This window comes from Alligator sinensis, unplaced genomic scaffold, assembly GCF_000455745.1.
Source record: "Alligator sinensis unplaced genomic scaffold, ASM45574v1 scaffold1546_1, whole genome shotgun sequence".
In the NCBI taxonomy this organism is placed as follows: Eukaryota; Metazoa; Chordata; order Crocodylia; family Alligatoridae; genus Alligator; species Alligator sinensis.
This window is the reverse complement of record NW_005842689.1, coordinates 397,623-413,989: the sequence shown is the minus strand read 5'-3', so window position 1 is coordinate 413,989 and position 16,367 is coordinate 397,623. Positions and strand designations below refer to the sequence as shown.

Below are 16,367 nucleotides of genomic sequence, written 5' to 3'. Positions count from 1 at the left end.
GCCAATAGGGAAAGCAAGAATCAAAGTTGAAGTAGAAATCAAAGCAAGGTGCTTCTATTCCCAGCAAAAAAATCAGCTTCCAGATTTAAGACATGCCCCCAGTTTTAGGGGGCTGTTTTTTGTGGGGGAAAAGATGTGTGTGGCATGTGAGTAAATACAGTATAACAATTCAAAATCTCACTGCCTCGAGGAATTCTGTCAGCAAGTTTTTCACAGTGTAGTGTCTCCACCAGCTGGGAGCTCTTGCCATGAATCAGTATTTCCTCTGGGTAGGATTCTATACAATGTGTCTCCAAAAATTACTTTCAAGAGCATGGAACTGTTTGTTATTTGCCATGCATAATTAATTGGGTGTCCGTTTCCAGATTGCATGTAAATATCTTATTTGTGGGCAAGTCAGTGTTGCAGGGCAACTTACTTTAGATGCTTTACAAAGGCAAGTGTCTTTGGGCTGCGTACCTGAAGAGGAGACAAATCTTCTCTCAGTAAAATGAAATATTATCATTTTTTAACTCATAGCTTGTGTCATGAACATACCCTTTTGGTTCATTTTCATAACACTACTCAGTGGCAAGTCTGAAAAGTCATACTAATTGGCATCTTAGGTGAAGCCATTGAGCCACTGAGATAGAGAGTTTAGCCTTTCTCTGACAGTGAGTCACATGTGAGAAAGTTGCAGAAAACCTTGGAGTGAAGAGTTATGGGATAAAACTGCCCACAGGACAAGTTTCCTTCTTCCTCTCACTAGTTCATTCAAATAAAGATATGCTAGAAAACAGCTAATGACAATGCTGTGCACAACATAACTTGTATTACAAGTCTAAGAATTTCAAATATATTCTGTCCATTTTCTCCTAGGTTGGTGTTTCAGTGGCAGCAAAAAACAGTGATGAAAATAAAATATGCAGCCATATGAGGTATACTAAGGGTTTTAAATTGTGAAACATTTGCTTAGTAAAGCTGAATTGGTGATGGAATAGAGTGACATGTTTTCCCCTTAGTCATCCTGAAGCTTTAGATTTGCTTTTCATTGTTGGGGAGCTAATGTAGAGTTCATGAGCATCTTGATTAGCTGTTCTCAAATGCACTGAATAGAGCACCTGTCCCAGAAATGCCCTTTTGCACTGCCTGATGCCATGAGAGGCTGGAGAGGGAAAGCAATGAGTAACATATCAAAGTTGATGGAACTCTTTTCAGCTACCAGGGCCAAATCCTATTCCTTCTGTTAAACACATAGGTAGATTTAGGTATGTAACAGTGATTTCATACCACCCTGCTCAAGACCCTGAAAAACTGTTCATACAATAAAGGTGTGTGGGTCCTTCACCTTACTGCTTTTTTGAGACTCAGTCTTAAGGGCAAGATGACAATGTATTGCAAAAGTTGATGCGTTAATGGATTTTCAGGGACTTGAATAAAATCACTAAGTGCTTAAATCCACTTAGCTACCTAATAAGTAGAATAGAAGAATAGGTATGGTGAATAACAATAGCCCCTGGAGAATAGCTATGGAGAAGAGGGGCTATTGTGTCAAATGAGTTTATTAAGAGTTTTCATAATATGACATCTTGTCATTGCTTAAAGATGTTTCTCTTGTGAATACTACTTCACTGTAGATGACACATCAATATTAGCATGGCTTGGTGAGATACTGTGCAACTATGCAGTTTCTTTTATTCCCAACTCTTCAGTTGCTAACAGACATGGAAAACAAAACAAAATAGCACTTTACCACAAGAAGCATTGTGTTAGTTGGACCTGGCTCCCCAGCATCTCTATAGATTGCTAACTTCAGCGGTGCTTTTTGGCACTTTTAGCTAACAGCTGATTGAATCAGCTGTTACATAAAAGTGCCAAAAAGCACCGCTGAAGCACACGATCTATACAGATGTTGGATGAGCCAGGTCAAACTAATGCAGTGTCTCTGAAGCAGGGGTCATGGTTCTGTTCCTTGGATCTCTCTAGTGTTTTTTAACAACTACTTCCTATCCTTGCGGTGGCAGGACATTGACAAGTGCCCTCACCCCTTTGCTTTATCTGTGACAGGTTAAGTTGTTTTTGATGTTTTACACATTGTGCCTAGTAGTTATTTGTGAAGTTTGGATGAATAGGTTAGACAAACACTTGTCTATGATGGTTTAGATAAGGATGATGTTGCCCTGAGCAGGCTGTTGGACTAGATGGCCTCCAGTGGTCACCCCTACTTCTCTATGATTCTGTGTTTATGTTGGAGAAGTACAGCTGGCACTTGCAGCAAAAACTGGAGGTTATTTGTGATGGTCTTAGTTCATGCAGGTGTTCATTCCATGGTCTTGGCCCAACGCTTAAGAAAGCTCTCTCTCCTCAGCCTGTGGTCATGAAAACTGTAACTTCTCACCAAACTTTTCATTCAAAGTTTAAATTTGTTAAAGTATAATTGTTAGTAAACAAACCAGGACTGGTCTGAGGCAGTCCTCCCTTCCCCTTCCCCCTGGGCCTTCTGACTCCAACAGTGGGCAATGCATAGGAGCAACAGCTGACACATTGCAACTAAAGGGAGATGTCACGTCATTTTTTTGCCACAGACACTTCTGTCAAACAGGCAAAAAATTATTTCGTTTTTGGTGGCAAAAAATGCTGCCAGCAGCAGCAAACTCCACTGTGGCCCTACAGAACTACATTTCCTGTTGTGTCCTGCACTGACTGACACACATTCCTGTGGTGCTGCTTCTTGCTGCCAGGCTGGAGTCTCCAAGGGCAGACATAACAGTTGGGAGGGTGAGGTGCCCTTCTTTCCATTCTGGCACCCCCTTGCCGCCCTTAAGCAGCACCCAGGGCTCACGCCTCTTTCATCCACCCAACTTTATGTACTGCTATTAAAAATTCAGGAAACAGAAACCAGACATCTAAATGTATGCAAATAGAAAGTAGTTGATGAATAGTTATAATAGAGTTGTTTCATACATGGAAATGGGAAATTAATGCAGGATCTTAGACATTGTAATATGGTAGTGGTTGACCAGTGTTATTAACTATTGTGATTTAATAGTGAGTCTTGTGATAATTCATGCTTTTCCTTCTTAAAATCATTTATTTACTTCCGAATCTCAACTTTCTTCTTCATTTTTTAAGTAAACTGATAGAATTCAGGATTCCAGAGAAAAGCTTGAACACATGACCCCTTAAGGGCTTAAAAACCAGAAGGCAAATAAAAGAACTCAAAATGTATTGCAAACATTCTTGTGATTTTTTTTTGAAGCCAACACATGACTTCAGCATTTGGGACAGGTGAAGCTAATACCAACTTTGTAATGATAGCCACTGTTTGTTTTTTATCCTGAAAGACTCACCTATCCCATATTTTGTTAAACGCTCTCTCTCAAAAAAAGGAATATTGAGATGGAATGAAGGTTCTGAATACACACTGGTGATTCATGGTAAACTATGACATGGCAGTGTTGCAGTTATCCTCAAAAAATGCTATGCATCCAAGAAATTCAGAGTTAAGATTAGTTTTAAAAGAAATAAAATATGTAAGATATAGAAATGCATTTTTAGGACACTGGCATACATTTTGCCCTGCAATGGCTCCATGAAATAACCACATGATTATGTTTAAAGAATTTTAATTTTTATGCCCTCCAGTTACCCTAAAATATTTCTTTAAGACACATTAGATATTCTGGGTTTTTTTCCTTTTTAGTCACTAAAGAGCAAAGGGAAGGCTGTTCACATACAGTAACAGGTTTTTTTTCCCCATACCTTAATCTGTCTGGATATCTTTTAGGATTAATCTTAATTTAGACTAGACCAGTAGTTTTTAATCTGTGATCCGTGGACCCCTTGTGGGGTCCACAGACTGTCTAAGGGCTCCATGAAAGATGACTGTGATCAATCAGAAGTATGTAAGTACTCACACTTACCATTCAAAGAGATCCACACTTCCATTCAAAATTTCCAAAGGGATCTGCACCTCCATTTGAAATGTTTAGGGGCCTGTAAATGAAAAAAGGTTGAAAACCATTGGACTAGACCATCTCTTGAGGTCTCTTCAAGCCTTATTTCTCTATGATCTATTATATATGAAGTTTTTCAGGGATTAGAATGCTGTGTTTTAGGATAATTGCAACAGCTGTAATTTAGGAGAGGATACATTGTATTCTTCATATATGTGAAAGGGCAATCTAGTCTCTCTGCTTTAATTGCCAAGCTCAGTTCAGCTTTAATTTTGGAAACGTAAGTGGTGATTCCACAATAAGCATGTGAGAAGGAACTTTGCTTGCTATACTGACAGCTGAGCCAAAGGAGGAACTTGGTAATTTGATCCCAGTAATATCTCTTCTGAGTTTGAACGCTCTAGTCTCTACCAGTCACCCATGATATATAAAGAGAACATGAGCCCTGATAGTCCACTCCCACTCTCCTTATCTATACACTAAACCCCAAATTGTTTCTGTTATGTTTATTTTCCACTGGTTTAATTCATAATGATTTATTTAATTTAATATGAAAACATTGGAACAAAATTCCAGCAATAATAAAATAATAAATAATAACAAAAAACCTTTAACAGATTATTAAAAAATCAATCCTAGTCTGTCAGTATCTTTCAAAATGCTAATCTTCCCTACCAGGAAAAATATGGGCTGTGCTGCATAAAAAGGCATTTTCTCTGTCTAGTACAGTGCAGTTGGCAGGTTGGCACAGCTTTGCTTAATTATGTGATACATAAAGACATATACATGTGATATATGTGTGCACCCCCACATTAGAAAGAGAGAACCCATCAGGGATTGGGAGGGATATTTGGATAGTAAAACAGGGAGATTTTAGTTTGTCTATTTTGCTCTACTGAGATGACTAAGAAAGAATTTGCATGTATTAATTTAACATTGATTTGTGGGTCTACTTAAGAAGCGGTATAATTAGTACATCAGTGGTATGGTATACTGAAAGCATGTACTGGGTATCTTATGGATATTTGGCTGCAGTTTATGCCTTTCTTTACATTTTGGCTGTGCCAGACATAGAATATCATCCTTTGGACCCTTTACTTTCTGGAGACACTGTTGTTATAACCCATAGATGCAGTTTCATTTTGAATTCCATTTTGAAGTATTTAACTTCATATGTAAAAACAGTGTATCCTCCCCAAACGTACAGCAGTGGTTCTTTATAGCACTGACTCACTATAAACATTCTGAGTAATTCTTCTGGTTGGCGTGAGTTATAACTAGTTTAAAATGGACCCTTTAAAATTAGCTTCTGTCTCCATTTTTTTTTCCTTTGTCCCCACAGATCTTCACAACAGAATAACACAATCTATTCAAACTTTCAGTATAGTTAAAACTAGTTTGGATCCTACTCATAGTCTATATTTGTAAGAATTAGGTTGTAATTAAGGGAAGTCATGACTAATGTTGTATTCATTGTTACTGTTCTATAGGCCCCTGACAGGGTCAGGTCAGCAACTCAGCTGGTTCTTAAAGTAGGCAGTTGTAACATTCTAATATTATAAAAGCCTAAGTCTGTCTGTCTGCCCATAACACTTTATTCACGCTCTGATTGGCTGATGGAAATAGCCAATCAGAATGCTCCAAGCATGGGGGAGCGCCGCCATGATTCCCAAACCACACTGAGGATCAGATGGGGTAGGGGTGCCAAGGCCAACAGCACTGGCCTCTGCTCCCCCACCCTGCTCCCTGTAAGAGGCAGAACAGCAGTAGCATGGGGCGTTAGGTGGTAGTACTCCATCCCAACCCCTTCCCCTGCCCTATCCTGTCATTCTTGACGGGGAATTGGCTAGTAAGACATAACAACAGCCAAACTCCACTCTTCTGGGGTAATTTTATTTTTCATGCAACAATTTTATAGGTTGTAATGTAGTGGGAGGGAGACTGGACATTTGTCCTGCATTCTTGGTGGAATGGAATGGGAGCAAAGAGAATGGTTCCACTTGCCAACAATAAGAAGAGTGTTTGTCCCTGGCTCCCTTGGACGCAGTGAGGTGTGTGATATAGAGCAGCGGTGCTCAACTTTTTTCCTGGTAGGCCAGAAGGGCAGTGCCCCATCTGTCCATGAGCCAAATCCTGCCAGTGGTCCCAATCTGGCACCAGAGCCAGCATAGTGGGCACTATCCAGCTTTGCAAAGGCAGGAGGGCAGCCCAGCTGCAGCCCAGCATCTTGGGGGAAAGAGGTTGTGGCTTGGCCTCTGGTGGGGAGGAAGGGGCATGACTTGGCTCCAAACCAGCCCTGTGCAGGGAGGGAGTGGGTTAGCAGAGAAAGGGGACATGGCTTGGCCCCATCGGGGAAGGGACATGGCCTAGCCCAAACCTGGCCTGCAGAGCTGGGTGGGAAAGGGGATGTGGCCTGGCCCTGATCCAGATGCAGGGGAGGAGGTATGGCCTGGCTGCAACCAATAGAATGGGGCTTGGGGTTTGGGAATTAGGCATGGGAGAGGGTGACCATATTAATGGCCACCATTCCCCTGTCACCAAATTTCTTGCCCTACGGGGAGCCCCGCAGTCCAGATGCAATGCCTCTGCAGCCATGTTTGGCCCATGGTCTGAAGGTTGAGCACATTTAGAGCATGGTTTTGTTCAGTATTGCTCAGGTTGAATATTTCTGACCCACATGGGACAGACGCATTTAACAACATGTAGGAAATTCTGGAATAATGTTCATGTTGAGAAAAATCCTATAATAATGAGTGTGTGCCTGAACCATTTGAAATAATATACCTTGAGATTACATTCCAATATTATACAAGCACATGGACTAATGAGTTAGTAATCCACATATATTTAGATGATAAAATGCAAAGATATATTTCTATGCTTTTCACTTGTAAATAGTTATTTTGCTACAGGCACCTGGTAGTGATATGTATGTATATTTTGTGTTACCAACTTAAGAAAAAGGAAACATGGATGTAAAAAGTATGTAATTATGTTTTTTCTCTTTTTAGAGAAAATGGAAGAGCTAATTGCCAAAATGGGAAAGGTATCTCATTGGATAATGTGAATAAAAACAAGATGCGTCTTAAAAATGTTGTGCAAAACCAATTGCCCAACTCACCTTTATATTTAAAAGATTTGAAAGCTGCTTATTGTTCTTCACGTATTCAATCTACACCATATGCTTCAAAAAGCTCTTTTGCTCATTCAAAAGGATTAGCCAGTCAGCAGAACTCAAGAGACCGAAAGAGCATGATCAGAAGCAACAGTAATCTTAACAAAAGTGTAAGAATACATCAGCAGTGTGAAGATGGTTGTTTACCTTTAGAAAAAGACCTACTGCATCAGAAATCTCTTGAGAATTCTCCATGTTCAATACAAAAATCTTCTTTTACCCCAATACCAAAACCTCTTGCTAATTCTTTTGCTGTATCTGATGAACAAAATGAACAGAATGCCCAACAGTCAGATACTAGAGGAAATCCATTTAAGTCTAACATAGTGCCTATATTTGATGCAACCAGTGACTTATCTACAAAACCGAAAAGAAAAGAAAAGGAACATGACAACTCTGATGGTCTAAGCGAAGTGTCTGTTCATATTTCAGGTGCTCCAAAGGTTACAGCAAATAAAATTACAACATTTCAATCAGCATGCTCTGCTTTAGAACAACCTTCCAATAATAAAACAAGAAGTCCTGTGGAACATTCAGACGTTTTTCAAAATGAACTTCCATTAACATCCCCAGTCCACAGTTCTTCTGTGCATACTTATGGGACATCTTATCCTTATTATTCTTGGTACTATTCTTCCTATCAGAACAATAGCAATGGTGGCAGTTCAATTACTCAGACATGCCAGGGAATAACGTCTTACGGGGTGCAACAGTTTACTCATTTTGGCACATCTGCAGTTGCAAGTACTGTGTATAATGTACAGTCTAGTATGTTTTATTCTCAGGGGGAGCCACAGAAGCCTAACATGGCTCAAACATATCCAGTACATGGACATTTTAGCTCTCAAGTGCCTGCTCTTTACAGCTCTCAAATGCCATCTTTAGCACACTACACTGTAAATCAGCCCTGGTCACAAGTTCCCCTGGTATATCCTTCCAGTACAGGACCATCCTCAGAAGCTGTTTGGACTAGCAGTAAGTGTAAATACTTAATTACTACAAATTACTACAAATTATTTGAGTACGGTTTTGTAGCAGTAGCCTTAAGGTGTTTAAATAGGGATACTCTTGTGATCCCTTAGCCTTGGAGAAAGCAAATAGACTAAGCTCTTCACCTTGACCTAATGATTTTCAGATGGTTTTTGGGACCAAATTTAAACGTAGTATGGAAGATGTGGTATAACCTTTTTTATTTAGATATATTTAGTCAAGTCTGGAATATTTTTATCCATGCTTTCATTCTCAGTAGACATTTTCTTATGTTTAAATCCCTACCGCCTTTTCTGTTTTCATCCATTGTGACAATTTATTTTCGGATTATAGAAGTCTGTCTTTTAATCAGTTTGGTGAGTAGTTATTGAATAATGCAAAAAGTACTTCCATCCTTAGATGTTGAAAATATGAATCCCACATTGCATCAAGTCTTTATCAAAAGAGTTAATAAAGCATTTTTCAGTAACTAGATGCTCGGACTAGCTGAACATTTCTAATTTTGTAGCATTTCAAACTCTTGTGTTGTAATGCACAAATTAATGGCACCCTGGAAAAGAAAGCAAATAAGCTAATATATCTTCAGTATTTTGGCGCTTCATCTTAAATGCATAGAGAGTTGGCACAATGCCTGCCTACCATTTCAATTCCACCCACCCTTTATTTGCAGCTTAAATTGGACTGAGGAGATGACCATTTCTCCCCGCTACCATTCCCCAGTAAATAAGTGGCTGCTTTTTTTTCTTGAAAGTTTTAAGTTCAAAGCTGGGATTGGTTTAGAAGAGATTTTTTTGCTACATTAGTGAACGTGGGCATGTTTACACTGCAGTAGTGGCATGTCCCCTTTCAGATGCTGATGAAACTGTTCTGCCTGCTTGCTCTAGTTTAGATGCTCCAACCTCAGAAGTAGATTGATAAAAGTACTCCAGGGTATCCCCCTGTGGCTGCTCTTGAAGACTTTGGTCTTTGGTGTGCTTGAGAGCAGTTGCTGTGGTTAACCTTGAAGCAATCTCACTAGAGTACTTCCAGCTTTGGAAGATGCTTACAGACACAGGTGGGGGTGGGGGTATGTTGGGATAGCACTGCTTTTGAGATGTAAACATGCCTAGTTTGACAAAGAGTAGAATGATCTTTATTCCCTGCTGTTCAATAGTACTACTTTCATTCTTTTACTATGTGAGCTGTTCCAGTTTCATATTCATGATACGTGGTTGTTGCCACTAATGGATAAGGTAAAGTTGTTTTGTTTTGTTTTTTTTAAGTGCTGCAATGATTTAAAAGCACTTTACCTTGACTTTCAGAGAAGCATGTGTTCCTAAGCCACTTAGGTACCTAAGTCTCAAAAAGTGATCCAGAATATCCCAGCTCATGGCTACAATACTGCATAATTTTGGCCTAAAAATATCCCTAGGTACTCAGGGTGTCTAATGGACTAGACAAGTAAATAGAAATAGAATCTGTGCCATAAAATGGAAATAGAATGTCACCCATAGACTTCAGCTTGTAATCACTCTCAGAAGTGATCCAGTTCAAACAGCTAGGTATCTAACTCTTATCTAAGCCCCACTGTGATCCCTATCTGAGCTGAGAAGAAAATTAAAGTCTGCCTAAATTTCCACTCCTTTAGTTCTCCAGTCAGCACTGAATCCAGCATAATACACAGCACCTGCAACTACTGTAACTCAGAAACACAGGTGGAGTAGTGCCCACCTTTACACAACGTCCCATTGGTTAGACTGCACTCGTCCAGCAAATGGGAAACTTGGAATGTAGGTGCTTCTCAGTCTGAGGGGACTCGGACCAAGGTCTCCTAGTTCCCAGAACCCTAGAATGCTGCCACAACTTTAGAAAGTTTTGTACAAGTGCAAAGTATTGATGAATGGGGATTTTGTAGGCTGGCAGAAGAAATCTATATTTACTATGTCATAAACTTTTCTCAAGTATGTTTTCCCATCTATTTCCAGCTCCCTGGCAGCAGACACCTTTTCATCCTGGATATTGAAACTGACTCCAAGACTATATTTCAGTTCAGCATTGTTGCTGTTGTAAATCGTAGCTTTTATGAAAGGTATTTAAAATTAGATATTTAGTCCAAGAACCAAAACTTATTTTCGTTAGACCAAGATATTTAGTCCAAGAACCAAAACTACATTTGCTTCTAAATAAACACAATACAGACATTGCAAAACATTCTGAAGTGTAACGGTTTACCTCAATAGGCGACACAATTTGAATTTATGGATGTATTAGAAAAAAAAACTGCTCTCCATTTTAGAGCATGCACCTGTACCGCAGAAGTCAGATGGAATTTTGATGCTTACATCAGTGGGTTGAGATCTTAATGAACTGATGGCAAACTTCCTAAAGCCACATTAACCTCACTTCCTTGTGTCTCTGACAGCTTAACCAGTCTGATTCTTCTGTGCAGAAGACAGTGTAAGCAACTGGTTAATCATCTGTGGAGTATAGCTTGCTCCTCTGATTACCACTGTGGCAATACTCAGTATATAACAATTTAGTGAGACTGGGTGCTGCTGTGTTTCTGGATTTTACTCTACTGTTTAGGTTGTGGGTAAGCCCTTACTGCTGTGATGTGAAAGGCTTTATTTGACATTTTCTAATAAAATGAAAACTCTGTCTTTTAAGTGTGACTAGGCTTTTTAGCTTAAATATTTATTTAGAACAAAGGTTTGCAAAGTATTCATTTCCAAGTACGTGGGTGAATTCATGAGCATGGTGTTAGCACAAAACTGACTTTTTGATTTGGAAGACTTAATTATGAAACCTAAGCTAGGTCACTGTCCTGGATTGTACCAAAATCGTTAATTTTTAATTTTTTTTTAGTGTTAAAGAATGTTTGGTTCTTTGACTTCTTGGTTAGCAGTTTTGTAAAATTTAGCTAATACTTCATTGAATTTGACATGCAGATAACTAACATTTCTTTAAATCCAAATATTGTTCTATATTAACATTTGCATAGCTTAATAGCTTATTTACAATTAGGCTGGCACAGTTAGAATACTTTAACTTAAGCAACAATTACTTATTTTTGTAATTTTAAATTTGTTTAAAATATTTTCTAAGTACTATATTTTTAAATTTTAATATCACTGTCTTTTCAATAGCACCTGAACACTACAAGTATTTATCCGTGCATATTTATATTTGTATTTCTATTAATCAGGTGTTTTTATATTGTAGCAAATAGGAAGGAAATAATTAGCATTGGTATAACTATTAAAAGTCTCAAACTGCAAAAATGTCAACTGTGTAGACAATATGCACGTTAAAACAAGAATTTTAAAGCACATTTTAAACGTATGGTGAAGTGCTACATATATAAGATGTTTGGGATCTGTGATAGTCATTTTTTTACTGAAGAGGGTTACCAGTATTGTTATGAAGTGTTGTGTACCCTAGTAAACAAGATTAATATAGTTCAAGAGAAGTGAATCACTATCATCAAAATCACAAGCAAGAACTCTAGGTGAAGTCCTAGCCGTATTTTCACCATATCATTTTGGCTACTGATTTTAGCATAGCCAGGATTTCACCCTCTTGCAACTTGAAACATAGGGGCTAGGAACCCATTTATCAGTTTCTCTGCTTTATGCCAAATTTCATTGTAGGTGATCTCACTCTATACTGATATGACAATCCCCATATCTAAGAACCAAGTTACGCCCTGGATTGTTCTTTACAGTGTTTGAGACGTACATGCAAACTTCCATTGACATTATTGGGAAGTGGACTTCTACATTGATAGGAATATAGACCCTTATAAGTGTTTAAATGTCTCATGGTTTTGTGCAACACACACAGCAGACTGGAAGTAATATCTGTCAGTTGCTAGTGATAGACTATACGTATCTATCTGTTGGTTTACTGCAAGTGTTTGTTTACTACAAGTGTATTATGAATAGGGTGTTTTAGAAATGATGTAATAAATAGTAGCTGAAATGTACTGCTATTAGATAGAAAACAACTATTCCCTTGGAATGAAACAAAAATTGATACCTAAATCCAACAAAAATTAGTAATTCTAACAAACTAAAATCTTAGTTTGATGTATATTTAGCACCCTAAAAAAAAGTGAGACTGATAGGTAGAGGAACAGAGAGCCTTTCTAATAAGTACCAATGCCTCTTTTCTAACTCAGCAATTACTTCTACTCTACCCATTCTATCTGCGCTTTTTCTGTATAGTAATTCTATTTCTTTAATACCTCTGCATCAGGTAGAGTCCTGCTTTGTGCTAAACTGAATGTTTAAAATGTTCTTCTATGCCCAGGTGCTTTAAAATGTTTCCTTTGGTTTTGAAAGGACACCAGATATGGGCTGTACCTCTCTGCCCATTGGGCCAGATTGATCTCAGCTATAATTTCATTGAAGCCAGTTATTTGGCTTATAATACAAAGTTTTTTACAATGGGTTTCTTTGCATATTTGAAGGTGCAAATAAGTAGATTTTGTCATTTATTGTAATTCATTTAGTAACAATAAAAATATTTGTGTTTAATGATTGCTATGAAGTATTTTTGTTGCATTCTACTCCTACTCTTACAATATGTATCAAAAGCCATATGGTTGGATATTTGATTCCTTTTGAAATACTGCAAGAGACTGCCAACTGTCTTTTAGCATTTTCTTTTGTTTCATTTTTCCATAGTGACGCTGTTAAAATAAGCCCCTGATTTACACTGAAACTTCTGGAAAACTCATCCATATTAGCATATTTTCTTTTTCCGTTAATTCAATCAGAAAAACAAAGTTGTAGTGCCCGCTGTGGGTGTGTCTACATGAGACGCTAACTGCTCAGTAACCTAATGACACTGCACAGTAGCGTGCAAGGCAAAACCTGTGCTAATACACTACTGTGCAGTAGCATTAGGCTACTGTACAGTTAGCATCTGTAATAGTTCTGAAATTGTCTCAGTAACATATTTCATTTTGCTGTGGGATAAACGCCTCAGCTACTCATAGGACGCACCATGAGAAGGTATATGTCGTGCATGCTTGACTTAGCAATTAAAGCTCAACAGGAAGATCACCCACTACATGACATGATAGAAAAATATCCACTGCAGAAATGTCTAAGAAGCAGAAAAACCCCACCAGAAACATCATAGAGGAAGCAGGAGACACCAGACTCTCATTATGGCCTCAAAGAAGGTGGAAAGAGCAATGGAATAACAACACCCCACTACATGATTATATACAACTACCATCTTCACACCCCTCGGGTAATAAACTCCCCCACAACGCATGGGTAAACCTAAATCGACTGCGATCAGGCTATGGAGCCTTCAATAAAATTAAACATAAAATGGGCCTTACAGTTTCACCATTGTGCCCCTGTGGCAAAGAAGATCAGACAGCCTAACATATACTAACTGACTGCCTTCTATAGGGTCCACTAGATGGAACGAACAGTCAGAAAGATTGTAGTAAAATTGATGGATCTACTTTTAAATGGTTGGAGGAGTCAACTTTCTGGTGTCATAGGCCACGTCTAAATGAAACGGGCACTTTAAAGTGGACTAAATGCTTTTGCACCTCTTTAATGGTGTCAACGTGTGCGTGCCTTGGCGGCATATTGTGTAGTAAATTTGGAAGCGTAATGCACCTTAAATAACTCAGGGCTCAGCAAACTAAAGCTCCTCCGAGGACTTTTAGTTTGCTGTCCCTATAGCTACAGAGTGAAGCACCAGGCTCTGTGTAGCTCAAGGGCTCTGCAGGAAGCTCTGCAGGCAGCCTGACAGCAGCCCAGGAAGGCAAGCTCCACCCAAGAAAAGGAGAAAGCCTGATTTATTTTTATTTTTTTTCCCCCTGGAGGCTGCCTGCCTGCCTGAGCTGAGCAGGGGCCTGGTGCTTCCCTCCGTGGCTGCAGTGCCCCCTGGGACCACCCGAGCCGGGTGGCTGCAGGCAGGTGCCACTTGGGGGAGCCACAGTGGGAAGCACCAGCGCCCCCTCCCCCACCCCCCCAGCAGCCCAGGGATCAATCCACCCGCTGGCAGCTCTCCCTCCCTTTCCGGCCACCGGAGAGGCAGGTAAGTCAGCAGGGTGTGTGCATGACACGTGGGTTTAAAGGGCTCTAAATTAAAGCGGTGTTTTTAAAAACCCACCTCTTCAATTTTGGGCCCCCATTTCATCTACACATGCCCATATGCAAGAAGAAGCATCTGTAAAAACTCATGTGCTGCTCCTACTGCACAGTAGTGCCAGTTACTGCACATTCATTTAGTATTTGGTTATCCAAGTACTAAACTTAATGTGCTGTAACTACAGCGCATTAATGAGTGTGTAGACACCCTTTGTCATCTCAAAATAAGGATAACTGCTGTTCCAGATTTGAAAATTAATTTGATAATTCTATTCCAAAATTACTTAATTGCTTTGACAGCCTCAGGCATGGAGAATAAATCCCAGCAGCAATATAGCTAGTTTGGCATGGCTGTAGTCTATCTGATTAATTTAACCAATGGAGAGCAATCTGATTTGTAGCCTGCTTTATAAATATATCTGCTTAGCTTATACTGAAGTGGGAATGGCAAGGCAGGGAGAAACTGAATTTATGCAAGGCTGCTAATGCCAAGCAACTGGATTGGGTCTTGTCTGTATTGGGAAAGTAAGCTGGGTAAACTACTATATGGGTCCAGGTGTGTCATAAAAGAAGGACAGTAATCAAGGAAAAAGTGAAGGTGCAAATTGGAAATCTTAGTCCCTCTGTGCTTTCAATAGCATGGAAATATTCAGAAAAAAATTAGAAAGAAATATAACAGGGCTGGCTCCTGTTACTTTAAGGCAGTGGTTTTCAACCTTTTTTCATTTGTGGACCTAAAACATTTCAAATGGATGTACAGACGCCTTTGAATTGTAAGGGTGGATATTCACATAACTTTTGATCATAGTCATTTTTTTCAGACCCCTTAGACATAGTCTGCAGACCCCGGGGGTCCACAGACCACGGGTTGAAAATCACTGCTTTAAGAGGATGCTGCAGCAGGTTAAGTTTGCTGGGTGGAACTGGCAGCTGCGCAAGGGCTAGCTGCTGGAAAGCAAGCAGGCCAGTAACAGCCAGGATAGGAGCTACCTCTAGGGAAAGGACTAACCTGGGAGCTAGCTGCACTACAGTAAGCAGCAAAGGGGGCAGACATCTAGGCAATCCTGAAGCAAAGAGATGCAAGTAGCAGAAAGGAGTAGATTGGTCACCAGGCCAAAATGGAAACCCCTGTGGGTGGCTGGAGAGCCACCTGACAGAAAGGGATGGGGCTTTGGAGGTACATAAGGCCAGTGCCTGAGCCCATGCAAGCAGTTTGGCTCTGCAGGATGTCGGCAGAGGAGCTTCTGAGCAAGGTGGCTGCAGGAGTTGGACTGCCTGGCACTAGGATGACCACCTGTCCCGAATTGGGCAGGACAGTCCCAAAGCACCCTGTTCAAATTCACAGATGACACTAAGATGTGGGGGGAAGTGGGCACGCTAGAAGGGAGGAATAGGCTGCAATCGGACCTAGACAGGTTACAGGGGTGGGCAGATGAGAACAGGTTGGGTTTTAACACTGACAAGTGCAACTTGCTGCACCTGGGGAGGGAGAACCAGCAGCATACCTACAGGCTGGGGAACTCCCTTCTCATCAGTGCAGGGGCAGAAAAGGATCTGGGAGTCATTATTGATGCCAAAATGAGCATGGGCCCACAGTGTGGGGACGCAGTCAGGAAGGCCAACCGTATCTTGTCATGCATCCACAGATGCATCTCAAGCAAGTCCAAGGAGGTGATCCTCCCCCTCTATGCGACACTGGTCAGGCCGCAGTTGGAGTACTGCATCCAGTTCTGGGCACCACACTTCAGGAGGGATGTGGACAGCATTGAGAGGGTTCAGAGGTGGGCCACCTGCATTATCAGGGGGCAGCAGGGCAGACCCTACGAGGAGAGGCTACGGGACCTGAACCTGTTCAGCCTTCACAAGAGAAGGCTGAGGGGGGATCTAGCAGCCTGTTACAAACTAGTCAGAGGGGACCAGCAGGCATTGGGGGGAGTCCCTGTTCCCCCGAGCACCATCAGGAATGACTAGAAATAACGGTCACAAGCTGGCAGAGGGTAGATTCAGACTAGACATCAGGAGGCGCTGCTTCACTGTCAGGGTGGCTAGGATCTGGAACCAACTTCTGAGAGAAGTGGTGCTGGCTCCTACCCTGGGGGTCTTTAAGAGGAGGCTAGATGTACATCTTGCTGGGGTCGTTTGACCCCAATACTCTTTCCTGCCATG

At 40.5% G+C, this 16,367-nt stretch overlaps 1 protein-coding gene across 3 annotated transcripts in view; it reads left to right on the top strand.

The window, feature by feature from the left end:
* Window positions 1-12,600, top strand: part of TEX15 (testis expressed 15, meiosis and synapsis associated) — a 77,311-nt gene extending 64,711 nt beyond the window's left edge. For 2 of the 3 annotated variants that reach the window (XM_025215959.1, XM_025215958.1), the window contains exons 8-10: window positions 859-917; window positions 6,947-8,085; window positions 10,065-12,600. In XM_025215959.1, coding sequence (XP_025071744.1) covers window positions 859-917; window positions 6,947-8,085; window positions 10,065-10,102 — 1,236 coding nt within the window. In that variant the 3' untranslated portion in view covers window positions 10,103-12,600. Of the gene's footprint in view, window positions 1-858; window positions 918-6,946; window positions 8,086-10,064 lie in introns of those variants that run through there. The other variant, XM_025215960.1, reaches the window with a different exon arrangement.
* The last annotated feature ends 3,767 nt before the right edge of the window (window positions 12,601-16,367 follow it).